Genomic DNA, 26033 nt, shown 5'->3' with positions numbered 1-26033 from the left:
TCAGAAGGATATTGTTTGTCAGTGTGACCTGGAGGCAGACGGTCAGCACGTCTGCTTGTGTTGCGATAACGGGATCTGGGGTGGGGGGGGGGGGGGGGGGGGGGTGGAGGAATAAAAGCCCACAGTCATGCAGAGAGTATCAGGCCGCTTCCTGTGCGGCAGATAGAATGAACTCTGCTGCTCCGTTAACAAATGTTCAGGGTGGCACCGGGAGGTTTGGAGGTGAGACCTGCACCCAGGACATCCTTCACAATGCAACGGGATCAAATTATCGGGATGAAAGTCGACGGCTTGAATCACCACAGATGAAATCGCTTCATCCAACAGCGTCGGGTACATATGCAGAATCATTCACTTTTTTCTGAGGCTGAGAGAAGTTTTTTTTTTTTTTTTTTTAATATAGCACAGTGTGAGAGGACAGAAGGAGCTTCCACTGCACAACCTGAACGAGATTTGTTTTTTCGTCACGCTCTGCATCAAGAGAATCTTCCACAGAGAAGATTGACAGTACTTTATCATGTTATTATCCTTTCATCTGTGGGGTGTGGGTAAAAACAAATCATTAAGACAGATCATCAGGTTTTTCTATGATGGATTTGTACCATTTAACTAATGATTCTGAAAAATAGCATGTAGATGGAAAAACATTGAACATATTGTGATGTTTGTCAATACTTTTAGAAATATTTTAATGACTGCCTTGGAAAGTGTGATAAGATAATCTATTTGTTACTTTCTTAGTGTTTCTCCAGCTGCTGTTTACCTGGTCTGGATGAACGTTGGCAGATTATTTACAACCCCATTCAACGAAAAGACGATCAGTAACTGTTAACGGATGTAAACACTGTTGACTTTCTAAAATCTGCATCGCGACCCGAGTGTGACCTCGCACGAGGATTCATGAACAATTCCTGATGTTACACGGATTAATGAGGTGTGTGTGTGTGCTTGTGTGTGTGTTTTCCAGCCTCGGATGCCAAGGAGCAGCAGTTCTGGATCAATCAGCTGCAAGCGTGTGCCAGAAGACACTCTGACAGCAGTGCCAAGGTAACACACACACACACACACACACACACACACACACACACACACACACACACACACACACACACACACACACACACACACCCTTACACCCTTTCGTGGCATCAGTCCCTGGGTAAAAGAAGTGAGCGGAAAGCTTTGACATTTGTTTCCCGTCTTCTGTGTGTCTGTTTATGAATGAGCCACTTTTCTATTCCTCTGGAATGAAGCAACAGTCTGCACGCCGCTCCTCCACCACATCAAACACACTCCCAACAGTTCAGGATGAAGTACAAGCCGCTCTCTTTGTTTCCACTCTGCCGACGTCTTTTCTGCCATTTATCACTTTAAATGGCTTTGCTTCCCTTGAGTCTCATTTTATAAACCCCTCCAGAGTTTTAAAGCCGCTTCTATATATGTAGCATCTTCTGATTTCACTTTCCTCCTGACATTCTCGTCTCATCACTCTGCTGAATTGAATTCCGTTATAGTAACATGTCTGGGGCAGTAGATAATTTTTTTTGCATGTTGAATTGGGATCAGGATTTATTCAGAAAAAGAACAAAATCAGTGTTGAAAAGCAAAACATTAGGCTACTATCTGATTTGGTTTAGTTGGTTTAGTTACTTTTTTAAATGTATCCACTCATTCCATGCTTTAGATTTTAGAAATGAAGTATTTAAAGACCGTTTGAAAAACAATTTTAAATATTTTTTTTATTTGCTGAGTCTTAAGCTGATTTGATTTGATATATCTAATAACAGAGTTCATTAATTTATTCAAGCTGTCAGCCGCTCTTGTTGTTTTATGATCTCAACAGGCTTGTATTTGTTTTCTTACTTAAATCCCTTCACCATGCTCATTGAAATAGATATAATATTTTTTTTGTGACCATTAGACTGTTGAAATGTAGAGAATAAAAAACACAAGGTTTTTGTGCACAAATCTTCATTAAACAAGTCGTGGAGCTCGGAGGAAGGATTCCAGTCTCGTCACACCATGAAACATGGTTTGCACTCATGTGTTATTCAGAGGTCTCTTTCATTTTGGGGCTGTCCATCACTCTCTTTGCTTCATTGCTCAACGAAATTAAAAAGAATCCTGGAACTGCAGCTTGTCCTGATATTAAATGCCACATAGGCAAGTACAACATTTCCACGTTATGTTGATCTTTATGCAAAAGAAGCTAAAACAATTTGCCCTGCATGATATCAAGTAAATTTGGGATTTTTGCACTTTTTCCAGAGCTGAGCGGTTTGACTTCATTGTTTTTGGTTATTACCTCTTGATTTGAGTACTTCTGACTTCTGAGCCATTTAGTATTCAGAGCTGTCAGTCCATTCAATGCATTTTTTCTTTCATAGTTAAAAGTTTAAAAAAAAGTTTGTGGAGCTTGAATGCACAGTGCATGGAAACATCATTTCTCACAGTTCAGTCAGTCCTTTATGATATTTATATACCTCATGTCACTATTGGGATAGCAATAAATATGCAATATCTTGTGCAGTTCTACTATAAAAGTCAGATAGTGTTGCATTAAAAGAAAGAAATGCACACAGAAAGGATAAAAATGACAAAATATAGCTAATTTAAATGCGATTACTGAGTGAAACGGCCAGAACATTGACAACAACTAGATTTAATGTGATGAACGATCTCAGGCTGGGATTGCAGCTCTGAAACGTCTCTGGAAGTAGTTTGGCACCTGCATCGACATAAGACTGAGGGATTTAGTAAGTATGAAGCAGTGGCGTGTTGGTGCTGCCGTCTCTCGCCGTGCAGGTGCAGCTGAATGTGGCGGCTTTCACCGACCTTGTCACGTCGTGTGGAGTCGTTTCTGACAGATTAATGTGCCATGTGGAGCAGAACCACCAACATCCACCAGCACTTCTTTTTCCACTTGGGTTTCATGGATTAATATGTGGGTATGGGCATTCTGTTGGGTTTAGAGTGGAAGTCAGGGGATTATTGGGTGTGTGTGTGAGTGTGTGTGTGTGTGTGAGTGTAGATGTGTGTGTGTGTGTGTTATCTCCCTGTTGGGCTGTTCCAGTGGAGAATGAGGTTTGTTATTGAGCTCCACGGTTCAGGAATCAGCAGTGCATGAATGAGAAAAATAATCCAAAGTTTACTCTTTCTTTGGCAAACTTTTTATAATAAAGCTGAGCTTGTGTATGAATTTTCAGCTGTGAAAAGTTGTGTTTTTTCTTTTGCTTCTCATAAATTCTGGAAGTTAATTTGCGGACCTTCATGTACTGGAGTAGATACATCTCACATTTACCAGCTCCAGCATCTGCTCCAGCTGTTTGGCCATAAATCCTCACTTCCTCAGGCTTATGAAGTTGTTGTGCGAAATATTTTTGTAACAGCACTTTTCACACTTTTCTCATTTGCATACTTTGTTTTAGAGTCACAATATCAAAAAGGGTTTCCGAAGTCTTGTGTGCAGACTGAAATGTCTAATTTTGCTTTGACAAACGGTGAACAGACAATAAATATTCCGCGTTTGTCAGAGGATTAATAGAAAACAAATGGGAATCAGAAACTTATGATAGTGTTTAAAAAAAAAAAAACAAGAGGAAAATGTATATATAAAGATTAAAGGGATATAAACATACTAACCTTGTTTGATTACTTGCAGAAGATGAAATATGCTTTATTTTTACATTTCAACATGAAACTGCACCTGAAAAAGTTCCACCAGTCAAGCAAACTAACAAAATGAATGTGATTTTCTGGAGTCCTTTTTGTCAAACGTTGGTTCAAAATCACAAAAAGTGTTGGTGTACTGATCAAATTATTCAGTATTTTCTACTGCCCCACATATTACTTCTGTAACATGTCCTTTATGTTTGTTTGCATTCAGGTGAGGAAGCTAAAGGGGTCAGACGAGCACCTGAGTGTGGATCGAGCAGCGGGCGGTCAGGAGGGGCTGGTGAGTGACCAATACATGTTCGGACTCACAGTTTCACCTTCAAAAGCGCAATATTACACAGATGGGGAAGAAAAAAATCAAAAATCCTGCAGTGGAGATATTTTTACAGAGCCGACTCTTCTTTGCAGAATCACCCTTTTCATCTGCTTTTATATAAATAACTACCAAGGCCTCATTATGCTGCCTTATTGCTGGCTCACTTATTCAACATGTAGCTCCTCAACACTTCAAAATGCTGCACAGCTGGAGCAAGGCAGAAGTCCAATTACTCTGCTGGGCCATGATGAGGAAAGCAATCAGAAAATGAGGGAAAATTGGATAACCAAGAAAAAGTGGGATGATGAATCCATCTCTTTTTTTCCCCTATTGCCCCTGAGTGGCCGTTTTGTTCCTGTTCGGTGGCTTTGGGGCATTTCCACGCCAGCAGCTGTTATTACTGTAGCCACTGCTGAAGTCTAATCCTTCCTGAGCCGCACTGTCTGCCTCCCCGATCGTTATCGCAGCCACTCCGCTGATGAGGCGGCCGGCGGCGGAGGCTCGGCTACATCTCCGATAACAGACCTCTCTGTGGCAGAAAAGCTGTAGCAGGATTTTTTTATTACAGAAGAATGAAAGGAGCAGGGATTCATTTTGCCTTCATAAGAAACCACATAAAAGTGCTGACGCGTTTCTGACTGGTAATCAATTCAGATGGAGTGAAAGGTTGGCTTTGATTTCAGAGCAGATAAAGTGAGAAGGTCAAATGTGAGGTATGTATATTTGTGTTTATGCCTAAAGGCCCCATCCATACTCCCGTTTAGAAGCCGTAAGAACAAGAAGAAAATTCGGCAGTGAGGTAAGGACTGTTCACACTCCAATAAGAAGCTGTCGAACCCGCAGGCCACGCCCCCTCACAGCTGCCACACATCTGTGAAGCGGCGCTTTAGCTTAAAAATACATTTCTCTGAACTGTTTCAGGAATAAAAGAGTTTTTATCCGAGCCGCGATGATAGTCCGGTTTTAACGGCAGGAGCTGACCGCTGTGAGTGATGCATTCAGGTGCATCACGTTAAGTCCGCTTCCAACATGTGAACGAGCTGCGAGACTCGCACAGTAGTCAAGTTCCATGCTATATATGATTAAAACATGACTGATAGTCATTAGCGAGCTGGAACACGCATGTGCAGCAGACGTCATTTTGTTCGGCAGGAGCCCAGAGTGCCGAACATTCTTTTTGTTCTTATAGAGTGTGAATTGGCCTTTTTAGTCCTCAGTGCAGATAATATGAGCTGAAGATATACTGAAGCTTACAGCGGAAACATCAAAAAACAACTGTGAACAACAGCCGAATAAAATCCAAGCAAACAACTGAAAACACTCCAACACGGAAAACACCTGTAAGCACTTCCAACACTTGTAAGTACTCGAAAAACACGTAAAACACCTGAAATCACTCAAAAACACACTCAAAATCTCCTGAAAATAAAATTTTTAAAAAAGCCTCAAAACGACATCCGAAAACATCAACCACTCAAACACCTGAAAACACTCTGAAAAACACCTGAATACACAATTCAAAAAAACACTTCAAAACAACATCCGAAAGCATCAAACACCCCAAAAACGCTCGCAGTACAAAAACGCTGCCTTCAAATGAAGCCTCTTGCTTTTTCAAGAGCGAGCAGGCTCTCCTGTGCGTAGCTGGGGATCTCTCTGCCGTTCCAGAGTTTGACCTTGTTCTTTGTGCCGCCACCGGCCGGGCGGAGGTCACAGCTGCTGAACTCAGCGAGCCGCTCTCCTCTTCTCAGCCACAGCTGAGTCCCACATGCAGCCTGCTGGAGCTTTGTGCTTCTCGCTGTCACAGTCGAATCCGTTGAAGCGATTCAGAACTGACATATTATTATTTTTTTGTTTGTTTGGGGATTTTTTTTTTTTTTTGCATGATGAATCCGGGCCGTCGTCTGCTTCTGTGATTTACGCGTGTACGTCTCCCACACGGACGTGTCGCAGTATGATCTATTGAGCATGGCAACTTTTTTCCTCGCCGCCGCGTGTTTGTTGCGAGCTTTCCGCAGGTGGAGAGGCGAAGCGGCGCTGCTCATCCAGGCAGAAAACACAGCTGCACTTTATCAAGCTGATTAGCAGCCCGATAAATCCGCCTGTGAGAGCGCGTTGTCATCAAGCAGATACTACACGCAAACACACGCGCACACACACACACACACACACACACACACACACACACACACACACACACACACACACACACACACACACACACACACACACAACTCCTGACTGGAAGAACAGGAAATGGTGAAACTTTGGACTTTGGAGCTGCGCCTGACGTGTTGTTGGTTTACTGCTCAGACTGAAAATGTCGCACGCTGACATCAGAACACACGATCTACATCCAGACTGCAAACAAATTCGGGTCTTAATGCTGCTTTGCAATAAACTTTTCAGGTTGATATTGTGTGAACAATTACCTGATGATTTAGTAGTAAATTACCTGTTTGTCTGTCCCACACACTATTAAAAGTCCTCTAATGGAAGTTATTACTGAGCAGCTAATGGCGTGTAATTAGGGGTGGAGAGAAATGACAGGCCAGCAGTTGACCATTGTGCGGTCCGCCCACGCGGCCTCGCTCGGGGCCAAGTCCGCCCACGGCCCCGAGACAGCAGAGCACCTGTGATGGTGGGATTTCTTCACCCCGAGTACAGACACACAGGAGGTGTACAGAGGGATATCTCACACCATAGCTGGATATGAGAGGTTGTGTGTGTGTGTACCGGCACGGTGGAATAGTGGTTAGTACTCGCATGGTGAATGTGTTGCGTGTTCGAGTCCAGGCTGACTCTTTATGTGTGGAGTTTGAATGTTCTCCCTGTGTTACTTGCATAACGAATGTGAATGCTTGTGGCAACTCTGACTGTGTGATGTTGAACCCTACTGTGTGAGGTATTGTATCAGGATTCTTATAATCTAGTATTCTATAGTTTGAATATTTGATATTTTTTTGTTCCACAGATGTGAATGAATACAGTTCAGAGAGGCATTTCAATCAACACACAGCTCACTGGTTGCTTTTATAATGTGTTTAGAGTAAGTCACAAAAGCCTTTTATGAATTCATGCTGCAGTCATGTTGAAGTTATTCTGTACCTCAGTTCGTATAATAAGCAACTGAGTCCCATTTCTTTATAGCGACTCCAGAAATAAACGGAGTATAATAGTGAACATTTGAAAATGTTGCCAGTTTTGGAGGACAAAACCTCTGATCGTCTGTCTGTTCATGTTTCTGAATAGTATTTTTTTTCCCCCGTGCTTACTCGTGGCTGGTGGCTTAGCAACGTACAATACACCAGTGTTCTCTCCTGTAAGCTGATTATTTTCAGTTTAAAGTGATTAAACAAAAAAACCGACTCAGTAGAAGTCCCTCTGTTTGGGGTTTGGATCCATCTGATCACGAGGGAAAGTCCCCCATGGTCACATCATGGTGGCTTAGGGAGGGAGGGAGGGAGAGAGGGAAAGAGAGAGAGAGAGGTGTCTGATGCCGCTGCCTGTGTGAGCATGGAGGTCAGTGAACTGAGGAGACAAGAGTCGCAGAGGGGGGAGTGAGAGAAGCATCAAAGTGAACGATGCAATGTGACTTTAGTGCAGAGAGCAACAAAACAACAAAAGGATGTTTCCACCTTTTATATTAAACTCGGTGGCAGAACCAACTTGTCCTCGAAACTCAGTTGCTTGTGTCAGAGCACCGGTGGAAACGAGCTTCTGCATCCCTGCTGCAATTCTCCTCATTCTGTGATTAACACTACGTCTTTTCACCGACTGCAAGGTTATGTATGCAATATACTGTAACGTTTCCATCTCTTTTCCCTCGCGCTCACAAAAGCTATATTCATTGAATCTCTAATGATGCTCCTCCCACTTTGCAGAAATGATAAATACATCCATTCATGCTCTATACGTTTCCAACTCTGGAGCAGGGCAGAGTCGGGACAAGCCACTAGTTCATCACATTTCCAACAAGTCATCATTAAAGCTGAACGCTCTTGTGCCAATCAAAATAATTAAATGATGTCTGTTTGTGACTTTTCTCCACCGGTCAGACTCTGAATGGTTCGGTCTGTTTCCCTGCATGTCTTCACAAGACTTACTGCTGCTTCCTGGATTTACAAAGTTCCTGCAGTCCAGGTCCGAGTGAGTCACTCGCCTGGAATGTTTTTAGCAGCAGTATTACGGTGGAATTGTCATGCGAGTCTGTAACGTTTGGATCTCTGATCAGGAGATGAGAAATGTCAGCAGGTTACAGGTACCAAGTTGTTATTTTAAGAAAAAAAATCTTTCATTGTTTACATTAACCTCACATTTGTCTTCTACTGTTGTAATATATTATGAAATAAATACCTACCTAATCCCATTAATCCCTGATAATCCACATATTGTTGAGTGATTTTTCAGGCAAGTCCCTCAGACTGTTCTGACAAAAGGAAAAACAGATTATCGGTGTGGGACGATTTGTAATTTGGTGTTCAAAATGGTAAATATGGACAAATGGAGGGATTGCCGTTTATCTCGCAGTAAAGACCGGCTCCTCTCAGGCTGAAACAAGCAGATACAAAGAAAATGTATTAAGGTGAATAATGAGTCACATTTATCTGTGAGAAAAGCCGCAGTTTTGTCAATATTCTACAAAGTAATTGCTCAACGGAAGTCATTCGTTAAAAGGGAACTGATGAAAAACACAAAGCGGAGCCCAACATTGAGATTCGGTACTGTTCAACTATGATAGATCTGATTTTGGTTAGATTTTCTTTTGAAGTGTTTCATGGAGTACAAACATTTCCTGAAGGGTGATCAACCAAAAAAAAAGAAGAAAAAACACAGAAAAAGTCACATGCAGTCACATTCCCACTTGTTGTTCCCACTTGCTGTATTTGAGCATGCCATGCTCAAATACAGCATTACTTTTACATAAAGCTGAAATGCATAATAAGCTCAGAGTGGAAGTATGTCTGAGTTTAAGCTTTTGAGTTTTTGCTTTTTATCAAGCAAGTGACCAGAGTTGGTGACTTGTGCTTTGCTTTATGTTTTCTGATGATGAATCGAAGAAAATATAAACGTATATGAGACCATTATTCTGCTGGATATTGACATAGATTTTTATTACCGTAGGAATTCCTTTAATTACAAAACCTTAATGCACCTTTTGCATCTTCTATTCATAATTAGTTTCACTGTACTTTTTTCTAAATACACATTGTTTTGCACAAGTTTTTGAGACTCTTCTAACTACAAATAGTGAGATATGTATGATTTTTGACAGTTTTATACCATTTGGCAAATCTTAAATTTAGTGGATTTCTGATGAAGAGTTTAGGACTCCCTGTGGGATGGACAACTGATTTACTTGCAGATACAAATGCACAAAGTGGACATTATTCAGATTCACTCAATATATGTTTGCCTCACTAACTTGAGAAACACAAAACTTGCATGTTACGTTTTTAAAATCTCCTCTCTGTTAAGCCTGCAAATAAAAAATAAAAAAATTAATCTCGTCAAAAAAACAAAAAACAAACCAGTACCCATAAAATCCTCATATGAGGTAATTGATGAATAAATTCCCACCCGGCTCTCTCCCCTCCTCCCTCCAGGGATGCTCCTCCTCCTCCTCCTCCTCCGGTCGGACCCGTAGCTTCTCCCTCCTCCCCCACCTCACCCCGTCCTCCTCCCCGGGTTCCCAGCGGCACCTGAGCCACGCGGCCTCGCCCGGCAACATCGTCACCATCACCCACCACAAATCCCCAGCGGCGGCTCGGCGGGCCAGGAGTCAGTACCCGGGACGGCTGCTGGAGGTCAAAGAGGTGGGTGGCAAAGCCGTGGCGGCATTTCAAACCAGACCCACACTTGAAATGCAAGACTCACGGTTAGATCTGTGTGTCGTCTTCCGACTGTTCATGGAAGCAAAGGAACAACAAAGTCGGATCTTTTTGTTCTCATCTATTGGGAGCAGTCCGCGGCGCACTCCGCACCACCGGATAAATGTTCTAACCCATTTCCCACTGCTGTCCCTGACTGTCACCCGATCCTTGATTTGCATCTCTGTCATTGAGCAATCAGCAATAATGCCTACTTTGCATCTTTATTTTAAAAGGTCATTATGCAAGCATGATTTTGCCGTCTGATTCTCACCTGGAGCGTGATTAGTCCAATGTCACGTCACTGCGTGCGCATCCTTTCCTTCAGGGCTGTTCAGCAGTTAGTTGTAATTAAAGCGTTGTTTTGCCAGTCTTATCAGTGGAAATGTTCCCATCAGGCTAATAGTGTTCCCTCGTTTTATGAGCGGTTTTGTTTCTATTATTCACATGTATTACATCTTTGTAGTTTCGATTCAGCAGTGTGAATGATTATGAGTTTAGAAATGCACCGGGGAAGATGTCTATAATATGTTTTTCTTCCATCTTCATTACTGGAGTTACAAAAAAAAACATTGGCGCTCTATTCATAGGGCGATTCTATATTATCGTTCTATTTTTTATTTGCATCTTTCATTCCTCCTGATTGTTTTGGTGTGTTTTGTTGCATGTCTCAGCTAAGATTCACATGCAAAAGAGAATTTTGATCTGAAAGTTTTTCCACTCGGAATGAAAGTTTGTATTTTTGAAAACAATCGGTCTGTCCTTACTGACCATTTGGACCAAACAAAGCTGTGCAGTGTTTTTGCTCTGTGGCCTTTGCCTTCCTGACCGATCCTGCCGGTCTCAGGTGGGACACTGGTGCAGTGAGTTCAGCAGATATTTCTGGCTTCCTGGCAGTCCCGAACACTGACTGCAGGACGCTCGCTCTTTCCTGCAAGTTCAGCTTTGTTGGCATTTTGGTTTTCATGCATCAACACTGATTAACATGTGTGCCTTGCGTTGTTGCAGCGCGCTCGTCGCGTCACGTAATCCACATGACAGATGTCGACGTGTCGGCGGGCACAAAGAACAGGGTGAAAAATGAGAGGAAATTGAGTCTGTGCTCATATGTGTGCTGCATTTCATATATCAGGGGCGTCCCGCACTTTGTCATCACTTTTATCAGTACTTTTATCAGTACTTCCATGAGTTTGGGTTTAAAAACCTGCAAGCACATTGGGAGTTAATTAAAAAAAAAAAAAAAAAAGCCTCCGTATAACATTTTTCTATCACGTTGTGATTTAACTTGAAGTTCAAATCCTCATTAATTCTCTGTGTGGCCGACCTGTCACTTCTGGTTACCACTGCTTCCTCGTGTGCTACATCCGCATACACCCGGAGCAGCCATTCACTCCTCCGTGCTTATCTTCCCGGAGAAGATTGTTTTTTTTTTTTTTTCTTTTCTTTCCCCACTGTCGCTTCCTAATAGCCTGTCTGCAGTTATTTTATAGTGACTAATTGCTCAAGATCGAGCCTGAAGTTGGGCCTGCTCACTGAAAATGATAAAGACATGACGGTGACATGATTGTCTGCTCGGCTGGCAAACTGTGCAGCTATTAGCTGGAGCTTTTTGGCTGTCAAACTCACCCCCTCGCCTCCTTTTTTTTTTTGTTTACAGACAGAATGTTCTCCTCGGATCGTTGCCAAGCAGCTGAGCATCAGGCTCTGCTACATTATGGAGATAAGATGACTTAGCGGTTAGGAAGGAAGGAGGAATCCAGACAAGGAGAGACGAGAGGCTCTCTAAATGTAAAATACTTCAGCCCGTGTAAACTGTGATCGACGCAGAGGAGAAAAACAGAAGACTGACGGGGAAGAGGTCATCATGGAAAATGTGGTTTGAGTGCCACAAAATACTTCCTGACATGTGTTTGTCCTCGAGCCGGAAGAACCACAGAGCAAAATAATCATTTTTTTCCACATTTTTCACTCATCAACTGCTTAAATCGGCAAGTTTTTGTTCTCAACAAAGCATCAAATAAGTGCGTGAAGTCTTTGAATGTTACGCCAGACTCTCGGCACATTGTAGATTTGACTTGTTTTCCACTGCCTGGAACCTTTTTTGTTTTAATCAGGTCAGACTGAATTTGTGTTATCAGGAGGACGCATGCTTGTCTTCACTGAGCATTGCTCTGTCATTTTTCCGTCTAGATATCCGTCGCCTAATATTTGCATGTCAACTTCGTTTTGCAGTGTTGTATTTGCGGCTCATAAACTTTTGAAGGCTCAGTTTAATATTTGTATTGTTATCTACTCTCTGACTCTGTGTTGTCCCGGATTTCATGTGCCGTATCTCATGTCTTATTTAATCATAAGTTTCACTGAGTTTCTGTTTAAATATTGGGAAAATAAGGTTTGCAGTAAAATTGAACTGAAAACGACTGCTGAAGTCGTGTGAAAAGGCTGAACTCTTGAAATCGGTCTCTTGGTATGAACGCCTGCTGTCCCACTTTGGTGGTGATTCATAATTTCCAGCTAGAAATCAGAATTTGTAAAAGGAAAGCTGAGAAGGGCTTGCTTCACCTGCCTCTGCAGTGATCATTTAGCACCCGTTTATAATTAGACAATATCTAAGTAGGGTCTAATTCTCTCCGGATGGCCTAAATGAAAAGATTTCACAGAAAAGTTGTCTCATCCTAAACAATGTAGGGTAATAATGTCAAGCAAAAAAATTTGACATTTCAGTTTTGGAGAAACAAAATCAATGTGGAAATCAATAGGTAAGGTCACTTGACCAGAGTAAACTTGAAGCAATACACAGATTTAAACATGCTGCCTGTGTAAAAGTAACTAAATGAACTTAACTGCTGTTCCTACTTTGTCCACCGGGGGCTGCACTGTGTCAGTAAGAGGAGAGGCCCTTTAGATTCTCATTTACTCTCCATGTGAAGCTGGAACGAAGCAACTTCTCTGTGTTTCTGCCAAACTGAGGACTCTTACCTGAGAAGAGAAACAAACACAACTCGTCCATTAATCCGTGGTGTGAGTGAAACCTCCCGGTGGGATGAGCTCGCCTTGTTTCAGTCTGTCACCTTTCCTCCCACTGAACCGCCTTGGAGCCAAACCGCGAGCGTATTAAACAGCATTCACATCACTTTTTCCTCTTAATGGCGGCCTGATGACGCGTTAGGAGGAGAATCAATATTTCATACAAAGCTCTTTCTCTCGTGCCGCTCCTACTCGTCACGCCGTGTATCACGCCAGCGACAACTCCAGTGAATGATTCACTCCGAGGCGGAAAGGGAGCAACTGGTGATCAGCGGGTGGAGAGTAATTTCCCCAACCCTCCTCTCTTGGAGTGAACCTGGGACAGTTTGGGTGAATAATGAGCAGACGGTGTGGTCGTTAAGGAAAACAAACGCTCCTCCGGTGCTCCTGTTTTTCTCCACAGACAGAAAACGAGGCCCTCTGTGTGCCGTGATTCATCTCATTGGTCGGCTTCCCGTTTCTCCCGGTCCGTGAGATGGAGGCTGCTGTGACCTGATTCCTCACTGCCGTCATTTAGCTCCTCTCTTCACGTCTCTGCTCCCTCCTCTTGCCACTTTCTTTCATTCCTAACAGGCCAATCATTTTCTCTAAAGTGTTTGGCATTACTCCCTGGGATGTTGGATGCCACAGCAGAGGATCCTGCTTCGCTTTGTGATTTAGACACGACCGTGCACGGCAGAGACCAAAAAAGCTGCTGCTTGTTCATTACACTGCGTATTTACGGTCCGGTGGCTGTTCGGGGACGTCGCGTTGGAGATCCTGCCCACCTTCCCGAAGCAAAACAAGTTGCTTCCTGGTCTGCACACCGCTGTGTATGATCTTCACACATCAGTGAGTGTCTGCAGGTGATCTACTCTCAATGTCAACGTGCCAGAAGTTGTGACTGCATGGTTCAGATCATGCTGCAGCAGCTCCTACCCGATTCAGATTGCGATTTTCTGAAACGGAGCTCATTTGGGGAGAACTCTGAATATTCTACATTGTGATTAAGGCCTGATTCAAATATCTTTGTATCACTGAGGTTTTATGGTGGACGCTCAGGCCATTGTCACGCTGTCACCTTCCATCCGTCTGTCCATCCGTCTGTCCATCCGTGCGTGCATCTGTCTCCTACCGGACGTGTGACAGTGGGAGTCGGGCCACATAACCGTCTCTGGCCCAGCCGGCCTGTCACAGCCGACAGACGTGAACTCATCAAACGGCTCCATTCTCTGTGCAGCAGCAGCAGCAGAAACGGCGTCTCTGGGCTCTCGCTCTGCAGAGCCGGCTTGTCGGGGTTAGGCTATTTCTGGAAGCATGGCTGGCCGTGGCGGATCCAGAGAGCTTTATCTGTGTGTGTGCATGTGTGTGTGTGTGTGTCTGCCATTGTAAGCCTTTACCTGCTTCAATTATACTTTATGTTCCTTTTATTTCTACGTCTCTTACTTTTTAAGCAAAGTCGAAGGTTTGATACTTTGATGCTTGAATCGATAAAAGATAATTGTTGGTTACATTTGTTTTACAAATGAGCATCAGAGGGTGTTTGATTTATAAAGAATATCCTGTGCAGATGTTTCTTTATGTGTCCATCCTAATGTCGCTTGAAGGTACCTCAATTTTCAGTGATGAAGCATTATCATAATAACTTACCAGTGAAATACTTGAAAAAAATACAACCATAATTTGATGATTATTTTATCCACCCTAGTTATTTCTGACAAGCAAAGTGCATTTTATTTCAGTTCTGTTTGTTTTGTCACTTTATATAAAGTAATTACTCTTTTGAGGAGGATATTATCATTATTATTTATTATTATTATTTAGATTTAATTTTATCAAAATCTTCTTCACTTCCATTGGTTCCGGTCATACAAATGTGATTAGGTTCTATTAGGCCCAGGTTGTATTCTGCTTTCAGCTGTAATTAGCTGTGAGCAGCTCCAGCAGCCTTTGTCGGATAGATTGACGTAGAAGGAGGATGGATAAAACAGAATCCATCATCCTTCCCTCTGTCCAAACAATCGTTGGTCCTTTCCCCTTCAAACCTCGTATCTTTGGTTATGTCCCCCTCGACTTTAAATGGCTCCCTTATCGCCACTTAATTTTATCTTTTTATTTTACGTTTAGGTCTCTCATAAGTGGCGTATTAATCCTCCCACTGAAGGCCTTTTGATATTTGCGTAAAAATGTCACGTTGGGTTTGCATCAATAAAGGTGGCGGCAGTCTTCCTCAGTACCATAAGACCCAGTGAGCCGTGTTATTTTTGAACATGGTATGACTTTTTATTTTTTTGGAGTTACTTAAGGTTGCATAGCAACACATTTGCTCTGAAACTTGCTGCGCCTCCCGCGAGTAGCTACAACACTCCCCCATCTCGGTGAGTTTAAACCCCGAGGCAGGTTCTGATTTTTGGCATTATTAGTGCAGCACAGATGCAATTATACTCCGAGATGTCGACCTTTCCTGCTTTTTATGTCGTGCATGAGCCTCCATATCAGTTCTCACCTCAATTAGCGTATAGCTATTTGCTCCGATAAGGCAATGAAATGCAAGCAGATGCTGATAAATACAGCTTCCCTCTCTACGAAAAGTCTGTTTGAATTCGGGTCAGGTAAAATATGTATTGAAAGAAAACATTAAGACCTGTATTGTGGCTCAGTTTGACGAGATGTCAGCCAGCATTAACGTGTCTGAGTGTTGCATTTTGACAAGAAGAAACAAGAAATTTCAGCTCATACATATCAGACACACAGAAAAAGGGGCTGTTTTTCATTGAATTGTTTTGGTCAGATATCTTGTTTTAAGACTCGATATGTCTCAGAAAGCTTCTGTTGCTTTCGTAAATGGTATTTGTGACCAGTTTCCAAGATGAGCAATCTATCAAAACATCATGTCGTATTCACACCAGAAAATAGCTGCAGCCCCGCTGCCTCTCTGTGTGTTATTCCAACCTCCCTCAATCCAATGTTTGTGTGCACGAAGAGCAATGTTTGCTTATTTACTAGACTGAGCCAAGATCTTGAATTCCCCCCCCCCAAAAAAATACAGGAATTTTGAAAGTTGCTGCAGCTGGTTGGGCACATTTAATTCGTCACCATAGATACAAATGAAGACATTTATTCGTCATTACATTGCAAAGTTGTAGTTGTAATGTGTTTGGTTAGTGGTTAACACTTTCAATTCATGGTGAGATAATCCCTGTTGTCGAATGCGTTTCTGTCAGTGTTTTTCGCTCCTTGTGTTTTCCTCCAAAACAACATGTAATTGATGTTATTTGGTGACTCCAATCTGCCCTTTTGTGTTTGTCCTGTGATGCACTGGCAGCCTGTCCGGCGTGTTTCCTGGCTTCATCCAGAGTCGCTGCTCCAGTTGATGAATGGGTGAAATTGTTTAACACCGCAAAGCCTCGCACTGTCCTGACCTGTAAAATAACTCGGCGTTGGATAGATCAGGAAGCCCTGCTTGTCCGAAAGGCAGTGTGGAAACGACCTGGTAGCACTTTTTCAGAACTGTGAGGATCTAGTTTTAATACAGCCCTCAAAATATAGATATGAACTCTATCTGCCTTTAACTCCAGTAAAAGGTTGAATAATTGCACGAGCTTATTAAAAACCAAATCCCTTCACTCGAGTGTGTTTGCATGCGTAACCCCGATGCAACGGCCTTCCAGTGACTCCAAATAAAGCTCCGTGTTTCAATGAGGCGTGTGTGTTGATCCAGTGTTTGTGAAGCCGTACAATATTAATGAGTACAACATTCCCGGGCTGATAAACAACCCACATTCATTAGCCCTGAGAGGAGCTTATTACCCGCTGGCTGGAAGTGACTTTTGTCTACTGCTTTTTGGTTATACGTTGATTCTGCGATAGGTGAAACGCAGAGCTCCTCAGAGTGAGAATCGTGTTTTTAGGAGAGGGGAGTTTTCTTGTTTCAAGACTTTTTGCGGCTTCTTCTTCTTTTTGTTGTCGTCTCGGAGCAGATGGTTGCGTTGTTTGCCTGTTGGTGATAAAACAAGAAGTGATATATAGCTGTGTCACTACCTACACACTTGTAGAGCTGTGTGATTGTGTGAGAGGGCGTGAGATGTAATCTCACATTCATACTCGCTGCTTTCAAGTTTGAAACTACATTTTTAGTTATGCTAAATAACACAAAATTGGTTGTAGTGAGAATTTGTGTTGGCTCACACACCTGTCCAGGGTGTAATAGCGCTCAGCCGCAGTCATCAGGGATCAGGGCTCAGGGATCAGCTCCAGCGCTACAGAAGATGGATAGATGGACCATAATGTGACCATTCATCCCTCGCACCGTCCAAATAAAGGTTGCTGGGTGACAGGAGCCCATAATTCATCCACAGAAGCTGAACTGTGTTGACTCACGAATTCAAATAAAGTTGTAAACATACATAACTATTAAAGCTTTATCTAAAATGAAAATTAAACTGACTTTGACATGTGAGGACTTAAGCTTTCAGGCCGCACGTCTTCATTGTCTGCTCCCATTTACTCAAAAGCAGTAAATTGTGTTTCTCTTTGGGGATTATTGTCATCTACAGATTATAACCCCTTCACTGTGCAGCTGTGTCACTGACTGATGTGTTTTGTGTGTTTTCTTGGACAACAATGGAGCCGTGTGACACGGACGAAATGAGAGTTGCTGTTGTCAGATTGCTTCTTTCTTTGGGGTGATTTTTGGAGGAAAAGATTGTGCAGGCTGCACGTCTTGAGGCACAGTGAGAAACAAATAGGGAAATAAAGAGTAACAACTGCTGCTGCTGCTTGAATGCTATCGCCAGCCTCACGGAAACTTTCAACTTATTTGCTGTCGATTGTGCTACATGCATCCAAGAACACAAATGGAGAAACAGTCTGCAGAAAAGCATCTACAAAGTGACTCAACAATTTCCTGACAGGAGTTAAATGTATATTTAAAACAAACCAAGTGAACAGATATAGATCAAATTCACCCAAGAAGGGCTTCAATGCGATAGACATTTGGAGCAAAACTTTATTTATTTAAACCGTATTTTGAGTTATTTTAAGATAAGTCATGAAATCTAAAACTGAGTTGCTTTCAGAGGATTTGTGCTGTTGCCAAATGTTCACAGGAATAGTTTTTCCTGTCAGAGTCCAGGCTTGGGACCTTTTAGTGTAAAGTTTGAATGTTTTCTCTGTGTCAATGTTCATAGACACAATTCAGCCTAAGCTTTTGGTCCTGTTATGGACTGTGGATTTGTCTTGGGTCTATAATCCTTACGTCTATAGAGCTAGAATGTCTCGTTGGTCCCAACGTCATTAGTTGTATTTGTGGAACGTCGCAGTGTGTTCATGTACGTCACGGATCTTTCACAGGTGATGTCGCAGGCGGAGGGCCAACAGAAGAACCTGGTCCAGTCCATTGACTCTCTGCCCACCAGAGGCCCGCTGTCCTGCCTGGACCAGGACCTGCTGCTGCTCAAGGCCACGTCGGCCGCCACGCTCAGCTGCCTGGGAGAGTGCCTGAACATCCTCCAGCAGACTCAGAGCCACGGCCAGGGGCCGCCTCAGTCCCACGCCTCCCAGCGCAACCACGCCGGCCACGGAGCGCCCTCCGGTGAGTCCGCCCCGGGCCCCGTTCCAGTGCTGCTACTGGAGCCCCCGACCCCTCCGTCTCCCCCCATCTCCTTGTTTTTTCCAGAGCCCAGCTCCGCCAGCAAGGCCCCGCTGGGGCAGCTCGACTGTGGCTCGTGTCCGTGCCTGATGGCTACCGTGAATTTGAATGTTTGTAGTAAATGTTGCTGAATGTTGCACTTCTTGTCTTAAAACGTTTTTATTTGTTCCGTTTGTGTCTTCTGCCGTTGTTTGTACTTGTCGTTTTGTGCTGTTCTCACTTATTTCCTGTCTCTTCAATGTCGTCGATTACATTGAAATGCCAATCGATCATAACTCTAATAATTGTGCCGAGTACAAGCATGAATGTGACGTGTGTATGAAAGTGAATGTTAGTGGCAGAGACGTTTACAGAAGCCCTGAAAGCATTTCGGACTGTCAGCATGTACGTGTGCGAAACAACAGGGTTTATGTGTGAGTGAGCGAATCTAAATACAATGACTTCTACTATGCACTCCTCAATCTTCTCAAAGGATTAAGTCTTTGCCAAAGGAATCCACACTGGTGCCTAAAATGTCAGACCTCTGCCATGTTTAACCCTCTCTGTGCCAGATCTCCATGGATCCAATAAAGTTGTTTCAATTGAAACCATTTGCAGCCAACGGGTGGTTCTATTGGCGTAACACCAGGGAAGCACTTCTTAAAAGTGGACGGTGGAGACACTGGATCCAGTATGAGTGTGTTGAGATGAGGTGAAATCCATCAAATGCTGTCGGACTAATCCTATTTTCCCCCAAAAAAGATTATTTGTAATCCATTTACGCTCTGCAAGTTGCTGTAGAACAACAAGGAGGAGTGATGCTGACTTAAAGCAGGACTCCGCTAAAAACACTGTCGAAGTAGCTCAAACTAATTCTCCTGAAGGCTTGAAAGGTGGCTCTGAAGAAAATTTGCTGCTTGCTCATTCCCATTCACAGCAGTTGAGAGTGGATTACGTTACACACTCTCAAATGTTATGGTTAAAAATGCTTGAGAATGATGATGATGATAGGAGCAATAGGAATGATTTCATCGATGGTCACTGCTTCCGAATTGAACCAAAGCTTAGTTGGAAGAACTGAAAAGTTGTTTTCACATCCCCAAAATATCATGACAGGTGTTTTAAATGTGTTTTCTTAGGAAGGCAGCTGAGTTCAGTGGCTTGTCCTGACATTTCCCTCCCATCATCTTCGTGAATCTGTAAAGCAAACTGAGAAATTGAACCTATAAGCTTATTTATACTCTCACCTCAGTTTGTGGTTCAGTTTGCAGATGGTGTTTTTCTGCCTCTCATCACCTTTGACTTTGTGTTCGTGCCTCCGATAAAATCATCTCACTTTCTTTATACGACGTATTTATAGTTTAGGAAATCAGCTAAACGCTTGTTGATGACACAATCGTCAGAAACGCATAGAAGCATGTTTTCACATCGTAGACTGAAACTTCCTAAAGAAATAGAGAAATATAAGGAAATATATTGGAGCAGGAAGATCAGGAAAATCAAACTTTTGTGAGTCTTTGAAGGTCTTTATACCCACACTCCCGACAGTTTTTCTCCGACGACGTGCTGAGAATGAGCTGCCAGGAGAGGCTCTCATTTTCTCACGGTCCTTGAAGACAAAACAAATTTCCCTGTTCATTCTGTCCACCGAGAGTGCTTTTCAGTGTGGATTTTGTTCAGAGCTTTTTACACAACGTTTCGTCGACACAACAATAGCTCTCTCTGAAAAATGGCTCTTTTTAAAATCGAGAGAGCAACATTTTGGAAACGCACCGGTAGACAACAACAGAGGAGTCCTGAGTGTTTGTTCTGCTCACTCTTCTGACTTATCGTTTCTCCAACAAAGTGTACTTTTACAACACCATCGTCCGGCTCAATGGAGACACATTTCTCAAATATGACAGACAGAGTTCGCCTATACGACAAAGAAAGAGCCTCAATGTTTATATCTCACTGTTGCATTATGAAGCGACAACACCAACTAGTGGCTTGGCATGCAAATCGCATCCACTGAGCGTAACATAAAAGCTGTTTCCACACTGAACCTGGATTAAAAACTAGAAGATGTCACATTTACCACAACCGCTGTGAATCCAACCTGATGGCGCCCAAAAGTGTGAGCTGCAAACCATTCAGAGCCATCGTTTATGCCTCGCAGGTTTGTGGTCGCCTCTTCCCTCCTTTGTTTTTTTTTTTCGTCTCTGGGTTTTGGGTGAGTGGAGCTTTTCATCCGGACGCCGTCCGTTCCTCACGGTTTGTCGGTCTTCTCTTTGCGCCAGCAGCCACCCTGCCCTGTACCTGTTCGTCAGACAGGGGGTGGTGTGGAGTGGGACCGCCGGGCCGCAAGTACAAACCTCTTTCCTTCCGCTGCCTGGCTGATCAGTCCTGTCGGGGTCCAGCTGCTCCCTGCTTCCGGCATGTACCCCCCACACCTCAGTGAGGAGCGTCACCGTTAGGGTCCTGGGTTTGGCCGGGGTAGATGGGTAGAGAAGGCTCACCGGCATGAGCAGCATCCTGGTTTGATGTCGCTGATAAAGGGAGGAGCTGGTTGGTCGGTTGGCTGGTTGAATGGTGTCGTTATGCCCACATGGGAGAAGCAATGTCACTGCATGGGCAGGCAAGTCTCCAGCATGAGATTTGGAGTCTGGCTGGCATGTTGATCCCCTCCGGGGGGGGTCGTCCCGTTGTTCGGACAACAAAACCAGAGCAACTTCTTTGAGTTGGTTTTCATAATTAAACCATGAAAGAAAAAAAAAATCAAAAACCTGCCAGTCGAGAACCAGACAGCAAATTATCAGCTGATGTCATGGAGGATCTCTGCTGCTCGTTTTAGCTCTTTTTGGATTCCCCTTTCGCCCCGTCACCGCCACAAAGAGCTTGAAGCCCCCCACCCTCCCTCTGTCCACACAAACAACACTTTCCTTTAAGGAAATTAATTCCATAAAGGAAATTCCCCCTTGCAGCTTCAATAGATAATTTGAAGCAGAAGTTTCCTTAATTTACCCTAAATTTAAATGAGCGATGAAGAGCATGTCTTTCCGGTTGTTTTTTTTTTGACTGAGAAATAAAAAAGGACAAGAAGAAGAAGACGCAGGTTGAAAGTTGGACGAGGCCGCATTACAAGGTTGATATCAAAGCCCAGAAATGGAAGAATTAAAAAAAAAAGAAAATCCCCCAAAAAACCATTGGAAACATGAACTGCATGAATGTTTGCGTCTCCACTTGTTTGATGCGACCCACCTGCATGCCTTCATCCAATGGTCTCAACATGAACCTGCTCCCAGAGTGCCTCTACTTCTGGTGCTTTACGGCGACATCCCGGCGACGGTATCCAGGCAGACGTCAGCCATGTGCAACAGGAAGTATGCTGCAGGCAAAAAAACTAAACATTGTCTATGATATTAACCTGTTGGTTGACATTAACAAAATAATGACATAAAAATTTTACTTCAGATAAATTAGCGGATTGGATGAAAGTTCAGGGGGAAAAAAATAACAAAAACTACTGAGATTTGTTTTGTTGTCTACATTGTGTGCTGTGCTGACAGCATCATCATGGTGGTATTTTTTTTTTGTTGGTTTTTTTACCAGCCGGGAGCTAATTAAAAGCTAATGAAGTGCATAAAGTAGTCCAAACAACAGCAGGAGTCTGTCCCTTGCAAACGTCTCGTATGATCTGCTGCAAACATGCAGCGCTTCGTAAGCGTCGGGGTCCAGATGGCGGCGTTCATACAGAGACATCAGTAATGCAGCAATCACAGCAGAGTTTGTTTTGAATTTAACCAAACCTGACAAGGTGTGAGCCGAAACCCTCGGATTCTGCTGTGATGCTGCCGTTCGTCACATAAAGAGCCAGACCTGCACATCTTGAGCCTCTAAAGCAGGAAAAGATTCGGGATCTCTTACTTTACTGTAAATAGACATTTAAGAATGCACCTAACGAAACAGTGTGTGTAATTATAAATTCGCTGTTAACACGATAGGCCAGATTACTACCTACTTAGCAAATTCAATGAAGTCATGTCTGAGGTCTGCTCATTATTGGAATAATTAAAAGTTCTCAAGCTAAATTACATGAAATATCTAATGACCAAAAAATGTTTATAAAAAAAATAATAATTCAAGAACATTTCTGATATTTTGGAACGAGGTAATTAAAGTGGAAAACATCTTGAAAATAGTGCTTACATCAAAACTATTGGAACCAGTAATGAACAGCACTGATAAGAACAGTAATAGCTACGTGTCTTCCCTTTGAAAGAATAATATTTAGAAAGTACAAAAAGCAATTAGGACATTTAAAAAAAACAAAAACTTTTAAATAGTTCTGCAAAAAACAGAAAATAACAATGGACAATTAACCTGACAGTGCACTCAGTTATATCTTGAGATTTTTAGAGGCTCAGACTAGAATTCTGAAGACGATTGCTATAAGCTGCAAATTCAACAATTTCAAAGTAAAAAATCCCAGCTTACGTGTGATTTGTTTCAACAGTGTCACCTTCATCAGTGTGCACATGTTTCTTCTTGAATATTTAAAAAAAAAACACACACTGACTTCTTGCTGTTTTTCTTTTGCACATGCCTGAATCTCTGTCACCTGGCTGATTTACAGCATCGACACATTAACTACTTCCTGTGAGGAACCCATTAACCTCCAAATGTCTTGAAAATAATATTTTCTTTCTCCTCCTCCTCCTAAAAAAAAAAAAGAGAGAATCCGCTTCAATTAAATTCTCTCACCCCTGCCTGGCCTTTGGGCCGAACAGCCCCCGTGGCTCGGGCCCCCGCTCTCCATGAGTCTTGACGTCGGTGGACGAGGTTCACTCGCACTTTTTAGCTTCCCGTCAGTCAAGCTGTCAGTTGACCAAAGTGGAGACGGGGCCCCGGGGGCCTGTTTCAGCACATTTTGTGCCGGCAGCTTCGCCTGGAGCCCGCCGGCATGTCGACCTGTGTCAGCACAGCCTTGCGTCTCACTAATGGGTATCAAAGAAGTGCCTCTCGGCGAATCACACTTTTAACCCAATTTTGAGTGGAGGGAGCCGAGAGGAGCGCGGATCCATTACCTGCACTCTGAAATCAGACCCGCAGCTGGAATATTAAAGCCCCGAGGAGATGGCAGATAATCCTGTGTTAGAAAACGTTGAATAAATGGAGGCTTGCAGGTTGGTAACTGATATTTCTATGTAGATTACATCATGTTAAAAGCAGTTATTGATTAGTCTATTTATACAGGAACACCTCAGTCGGTAGGTTCAGTCTATTTCTGAGGAAGCAGTTTGTCTAATGAGGAGCTCTTCTTCCTCCCGAGTTTCGCACTTTATCTGATTTCAGGGAATTTAATTAACTGTGTCTCATGACTTTACAACTTAAGCCCCATAGATGAGATCGAAATAAGTGCCTAATAGATGTTAGGTATTTTCAATCGCTTGTTTTCCCTGCTAATCGGCCTTTATGTTCCGGTTTTGGTTTAGTTTTAGTTTGATTGAAACCAGCACCAGTTCATATAATTATATAAGACTTTAATCAAAAAATTAAAATATGAATATATAAAATATGTATGATTTCATTCAGTGTGACACCCTTAATTGTACTGAGTTTCAAAATGGGACGATAGATAAATCAATTAATCAATTTTCATCAGTTTTTCACAAGTGATTAACAAAATCAATAAAAGGAAAATAGTATTTGCATACATAGATAGTAGAATTAAATGGGGAAATACTAAAATTGTTAGAAAAATAAAGAAATAAAAGGTTAATGAAATGAAAATGTTTATTAATTAGTGAGATTATAAGAGAATAAAACACTAAGTGAATTAAAAGGGATTAACTAAACTGGTGAGTTTATTCATAAAAGTAGGCAACTTTATATTAAAAAGTAACTGAAGCCTGAAATATACTTTAATAAATATCTAAATGTGTTCATAGGTTCTTCTTCAATGCTGATATAAGACTCTGAGAGTACTTTTAGGAATATGGAGGGGCAGATGTGAGCCTGAAAACTTATAATGATATTATGAAAAATTATAAATGACACAAGATTATGCTTCTAAATAGTTTATAAAGTGTTCAAGAAAAATGTTGAATCATTATTTATCAGCCAACATCTGTGTCACACAAAATCTGTCACAAACATGAACTGCAGTCAAAACTATTGAATAACTTTTCCATCAATGTTTTTGCACCACAACAAAAAGTTGCCTCCTCGTTCAATAATATCTTTTAAAAGCTAAATTCTATGCGTATGCAAAACTGTTCTAGTAACGTTTTATTGTGAAACAGTCCTGTGTTGGTTAAAGGTCTGAAAAGCAGTCAGACGTGGAGCCTCTCACTGCACAGGAGTCTTTCATAAATTTGGCTTCAGAAATAGATCATCAAGGTAATTCATCAACTCTGACAGCTCATTTCCTGAAGCTGAGTATTTTCTTTGTAAAAAAAAAACAGCTTTAAAGTTTTATCTGCGCCGTGACACAGGGTACACACAGACACAGGTTGTTGATTTCTAATATTTGTGCAGAATATTTCACTGCTGGTGGCCTGGATTTAAAGCCAATCATCATTCTAGTCGCCGCCGTACCTTTGATTGAGCCGGGCAGGATTATTACGCTCATTCAGGGCGGCGCACACTTGAATATTGGCTGAGAGCGATATGAGTTTTGATGATTGTCTCACCCCTGAACCCAGGGTGTCTCTCCCAGACGCCGCCGCCTTGCCTCGCCCTGCCTCACTGAACGCCGGCGCCTTGTCGTGTTTCAGATGGTGCTCCTGTGTGGACTGTACCAAAGTCGCCCTCAGGGGAGCCGTGGAAGAACGGGGGTCTGACTCCTCTACAATCAGCCGAGCCCTCTCCGGCCCTCAGGAAAAGGAGTCTCTCCCATGGTGCTGAGGTGAGAAACGTTACGTCACGTTGTCGGCCGTCACCTCCCAGGTCGCCGACCTGCTCTGGTTTCGCTTTGTGGCGTCTCGGGGGAGCGTCTCACTGCTCTCAGCTGGTCACATCTCTTATTTCTGCTTTTATCTGTCCACTTCCTGTTTGTGTTGCTGGTTCTGAGGGTGTTTTCACTGGTGTTGACATTGCGCAGCCTCCGATCATGAACAGGGTTTGTTTGGTTCAGCTAGCAAAGGTTTTCTTCAAACCTCAGTTTTGGTGGTTCGATTCTCATCTCACCCGGCTAAAGTGTCCACAGCCACATCTTTCCCATAAGAAGAATATGCTGCACATAAAAAGGGTCAATTCCAGATAGATCGATGTCGTACAGACTTTTTTAACAAGGATTGGACCATATTGTGGGATTTTTTGTATTCTTTAATTTAGAAAATATACATATTTTCAATCTGTCATGATGAATATTTCTGTTGTTTTGAGTCAAACTTATGTCTGGAATCAAAGGTATTATTGTTTGTTGGACTCAAAAAAGTCTCTTTCTATTTAATTTTCTGGGGCCTCAGCTGGAAAAACGATTTCATTATGTGCTTGCATTAAGGAACTGACGTCAAAAACATTTACTCGTCTCTCTCTCTTCATTCACAAAAAT

At 42.6% G+C, this 26033-nt stretch overlaps 1 protein-coding gene across 3 annotated transcripts in view; it reads left to right on the top strand.

Moving 5' to 3' along the window:
- Positions 1-26033, top strand: part of LOC308144946 (oxysterol-binding protein-related protein 10-like) — a 62865-nt gene that overhangs the window by 18777 nt on the left and 18055 nt on the right. For 2 of the 3 annotated variants that reach the window (XM_080516236.1, XM_080516238.1), the window contains exons 3-7: positions 968-1047; positions 3887-3955; positions 9598-9807; positions 18220-18460; positions 25255-25385. In XM_080516236.1, coding sequence (XP_080372362.1) covers positions 968-1047; positions 3887-3955; positions 9598-9807; positions 18220-18460; positions 25255-25385 — 731 coding nt within the window. The remainder of the gene's footprint in view (positions 1-967; positions 1048-3886; positions 3956-9597; positions 9808-18219; positions 18461-25254; positions 25386-26033) is intronic. The other variant, XM_080516237.1, reaches the window with a different exon arrangement.

The sequence above is a fragment of the Blennius ocellaris genome (genome assembly GCF_963422515.1).
Source record: "Blennius ocellaris genome assembly, chromosome: 20".
In the NCBI taxonomy this organism is placed as follows: domain Eukaryota; kingdom Metazoa; phylum Chordata; class Actinopteri; order Blenniiformes; family Blenniidae; genus Blennius; species Blennius ocellaris.
The sequence above is the reverse complement of the archived record's forward strand: the minus strand, read 5'-3'. Positions and strand labels throughout refer to the sequence as shown.